Source organism: Homalodisca vitripennis, unplaced genomic scaffold (assembly GCF_021130785.1).
Source record: "Homalodisca vitripennis isolate AUS2020 unplaced genomic scaffold, UT_GWSS_2.1 ScUCBcl_4666;HRSCAF=10986, whole genome shotgun sequence".
NCBI classification, from domain to species: domain Eukaryota; kingdom Metazoa; phylum Arthropoda; class Insecta; order Hemiptera; family Cicadellidae; genus Homalodisca; species Homalodisca vitripennis.
Window position 1 is genome coordinate 87,084 of NW_025780805.1, and position 4,699 is coordinate 91,782.

General features: G+C 38.3%; 1 protein-coding gene across 1 annotated transcript; it reads left to right on the forward strand.

Annotated features, from left to right (window-relative positions):
- Positions 1-2,580: 2,580 nt before the first annotated feature.
- Positions 2,581-3,221, forward strand: LOC124373031 (the record flags this gene model as incomplete). The annotated part of the gene is made up of 1 exon (XM_046831438.1): positions 2,581-3,221. A coding segment is annotated over exon 1 (641 nt), but the record flags the coding sequence as incomplete, so codon positions are not given.
- Positions 3,222-4,699: the final 1,478 nt, after the last annotated feature.

The window sequence follows — 4,699 nt, forward strand, 5'->3', positions numbered from 1 at the left end:
ATCTATGGCTTTAATTGACTCTATGATCAGAATTGACAATTATTAATTGGCTAGCTCATTTTATGGAAAAATAAAATTGGTTGTGGTGTTATAATTCTTGCCTAATCTAGATTAAAAACTCCATCCTCCATAATATCTCTTTTCCATGCTAGAAAAAAATAATAAAATAAACGTTAATGTATAAAAATACACCAGTCTGAATACTCCTGAAGATAACAGTAGACAATTATCAGAATAGAGAGGGTAAGTCAAAGCTGTTGTATATAAAATAGGTTTACTAGGTAAGTTTACCAAATAATACAAACTTGTCCTCCCAAGAAACTAAACAACTTGGAAACTTTACAATTTTATATACAATTTATAAACAAAAATAAATAATGAATATGAAATTAACTTTAATTTAGTAAAAAAAAAACTCTAGAAATAATAAAGTAAAACTGTTCAGACTATTAAAGTAATTATATCCTTCAGTTTAGTAAAACTCTAAAATGAAGGTTCTGGAGCAATAATGCTAGTTACAAATTTTCCCTACCCAAAATATCATCCAACTATACAGCCGATGTTTTAATTTGAATGTTAATGTGCTCTCACTTTATCACTTGATTGAGTTGAAATACTGACCAGAATTTACTTTCATCAAGTGTTTTAGTGTGTTTTAGTTGTGTTTTAGTTTGCAATCAAGAATAGTATACAGTCGCATGAAATCATTCATGACTCTTTCATTGAGAGCCTCTTCATCATCTCCTTGCCCACTTACAAAATGGTGCTGAATTGTGTCTACATTCCTCCAGGACAACCTATCACCATATACCAAAGCATATTGTGAGTTGGTGGATGAAGTAGTATCTTCTTTACCTCCATCATCTTCCTTGCTGCTGTCTGGTGACTTTAACATCGCCTCCTATGACTGCACTACCTCCGAACGTTCCATCACTGATCGACCCAATAAGGAACTCCTAGAGAACCTCTCGCTGAACTCCACTCCTTGGACCAAATAAATCACGTCAGGAACTTTAGACAAGTAACATTGGACTTGGTCTTCTGCAGCCTAAAGTCGGTCCCCGTCCATGCTGCAGATGAGTATCTGGTTCAAGCCGATCCCCATCATCCTCCTCTATCTTTCTCGCTGCCAGTTACTCGAGGTCTCCCTCCTGCTAGATTTTACACCTGTCCCAAAATCTTCGTAAGTGTAACCTACGTGCTGCTTCTGAGATGCTCTCAGCAGTAGATCTTTCTTTTGTACGTGATTTGTCTAACGTCCAGGAGGGCTTTGGAAGAATGATCTCATTGCTTGGTGAAATTTGCGTTAAATGCAGTCCCCATTAAACGGATCGGCATTTCACCCTTCCCTAAGTGGTTTTTCTGTGGAGCTTATCAATCGGGTCATTCAGAAGAAGATAGCCCACAAACGTTTACAAGCAAAACATTCCTTCCTGCACACTACACAAGGTTTTGTGGGTTTGCGTAATATCTGCAGGAATCTTAGTCGCACTTGTTATAGAAACTATCTGAAGCACATAGAGGACTCAATTCCGTACAACCCTAAAAGCTTCTGGAGTTTTGTTCGTTCCTCTGGCGAATCTCCTGTTATTCCATCTATTTATTAGTTTTAATGGCCACTCCTCAAATAATCCACAAGAGAGAGCTAATATGTTTTCAGCATTCATTTTCTTCTGTTTTCTCGGAGCCCGTAGTTTTCAACCACCACCATTTAACTTTAATGCCAACTCTTCCCTGTCGATGATTTTCGTTCTCTGTATTAGAGGTCTTGGAAGTCCTCAGGAAAATTGATGTCAGGAAGGGTGCTGGCCCAGATAATGTATCTCCGTCCTTCTTGCAGCACTGGCAGTGACACCCTGGCCCAACCTCTGGCTAAACTATTCAACTTGTCCATTTCAAAAGGAATATATCCTGAAATTTTCAAAATGGGGCATATTGTTCCTATTCATAAAGCGGCCTCTCTATCGAAGGTCGAGAACTACCGTCCTATTACAATCCTATCAGCGGTAGGGAAGGTGTTCGAAGTGCTAGTGCTCTCTCGTCTTAAAGCCTTTCTGAAACCCCTAATCTGTCCTAGTCAACATGGCTTCACCACCTCCAGATCTACCGTCACCAACCTAATGATATTCGAAAGAGAGTATATTATCTGCACTAGGATCACGTAAACAGCTGGACGTTGCCTTTATTGACTTTGCCAAGGCCTTTGACAAGGTTGACCACTCCATCCTCACCAATAAGTTAGAGGGATATGGAATCAATGGCCCGTTTGCTCTCCTGGTTCCGCGACTATCTGCTTGGCCGGCACTTAAGGGTAAAATTACCTGATGCGCTCTCCCAGGAATTTCTGCAAACTTCCGGTGTTACCTCAAGGATCGATTCTTGGCCCTCTTCATCATTTTCATTAATGACATAAACCTCCGTTCTTCTGGTGGATGCTCTACTCTTTGCTGATGATGTGAAGATTTACACTGTTGGTCTCCAGCGATGAGGACTTTGCACGTCTACAGACAAGTCTTCATAATGTATTCGATTGGTGCGTTTCCAGTAACCATGAAGTTAAACTCTTCAAAGTGTTTTGTCATGACCTTTGGTCGTTCGCACAACCTGCACCATTTTCAGTACAGTATTGAGCGGGATCAACCCCTGGGAAGAGTGTCCTCGATAAAGGATCTAGGTGTTACATTTTCATCTGACTTCTCATTCAATGAGCATGTTGACGACCTATGTAGAAGAGCTTACAGGATGCTGGGCTTCACATCACTAGGTCAACCCCGCGGTATGACAAGTCCCCTTGTCTTGAAGACTCTCTTATTCATCATTTGTGCGTCAAACTCCTGGAGTATGCTAGCCCAGTCTGGTCTCCCTACCAGCTGGGTCTTATTGAAAAAACTGGAAGCTGTGCAGAGGAAGTTCGTGAGAATGGTGGGCGTTCGACAGGGAGGGCTGCTCTATAGGGAAGTCCCTGTTGCTGGACTGCAGGCTGATCTTCTTCTCCCTGATCTTCAAGCGAGGCGGTGCGTCGCGGGATGTTCTGTTCTTGACGGGGACTGGTTAGTGGACAACTGGATTGTCCGATGCTTCCTATCACAAGTGGACTTCTGTATTCCCTTGGCAAGGACTCGATCACGCGACTTGTTCAGTAGACGCCACTGCCAGCGTTCCTACGTCTTCCACGGTCCACTCGCCAGAATGGTCAGGCTCGGAAATGGTTTCTGCGACAGGTTTGACGTCTTCAACGATAGGGCAAGCAATTATTAGAGGACGTGTGCTGGCTGCTTTCCAGTTATACAGTGGAATAGATGGGGGACTTGTTGAGTGATGTGGGCATGGCATAAATGTTTTTCTTTTTTTAAGAAGTAATTAATTTATTCATAGCGCTATGTAGTTGTTACTTTTGCCATAATTGTAGCTGTTCGTAATTTATTTATTTATATGCTTTGTACATTTGTTATTTATTTATTTATTATTATATTTGGCATTTGTTTTGTATGTGTTGTTCACTCGTTACTGTTAAGGATGGTAGTTTGTATTGTGAAATGTTCTATTCATTTATTTATTTGTTATAATTGTAATTAGCTACCTTGCACTATGTGTTATTGTTATAAAGTGGTCGTTGACCGTTGAAAGGAAATAAAATAAAAAATAAAATCAATAAATTAGAAAGTAGAGATAATCTATGTTCTTTACTCACTGAAAGTTCATTATTTTGTGTTTTGGTAACATGTTTTATTAAAGAAAGTAACTGAAAACTAGCGCATAATTCGCTTTCGTAAAATCTTTGAGAAAAGATTACAACTGGCAATGGTTGGTGGCAATACCGATTGTACTTTAACCTTTCTCTATCCTTGTTTGATGATTTTTTTTTCTATGTGGCGATCTTGTTCTTCTGGAAAGATCAAAGAAAAATGGCGTTTATTTTATTATGACTTGTGAAATATCTAGAAATGTAAACTCGGCGTTTTGGTACTTTACTTCTGTTTTAAGGTAATTTGGCGTATACAACATTCTTAATCATGATAGATTTATGATTATTAACTTGCCTAACATGACATAGGATATTGCCTAACATTCGTTGATTATGTATAGTTTTACATGTTCGCGTGAAAATTTTCTTGTCGGCATGAAAAATTTGTGAAGCTTTGTTGAGAGTACTCTATGGTTGTTAAAAGCAATTATTTACCTAATTGGTCATTAGGTTGTACAGTAGAAACTATTATGATCTCTATTATTGTATTTTATCATTTGATTTTCAAGATATTCATTTCGAATAGTAGTTGAATAGCCTAATTATGAATGGATTCAAGGATGCTCTATGAAACAGTCTGATTACTGACAAATCAATATTTTTCTTATTTCTTTATAAAACTTACACCTAGAACATGAATATAGGCTAATGAGTTTTTATGAAAATATAGAAAACTTTTGCGTTTTAAAAATCAAATGTAGGCTTAGTCTGACAGGCTGTATTAAATTTTTAAACACTTGACTGTTTCACAATGTATATCGTTAGTGTTTTGCTGGTATTTATTTACAATAGGTGTGACCATGGAAAAAATGACTTTTTTCATGGGTTTGGGCATTTATAGCCAAGTATTATTATCACAGGTGCATATAAACTGGGGGGAAAGTTTATTTATTGTATTATATTGATGCCTTTCGGGCATTATTGCGTTAAGGAGGCCAGGGGATCAGTATTTGG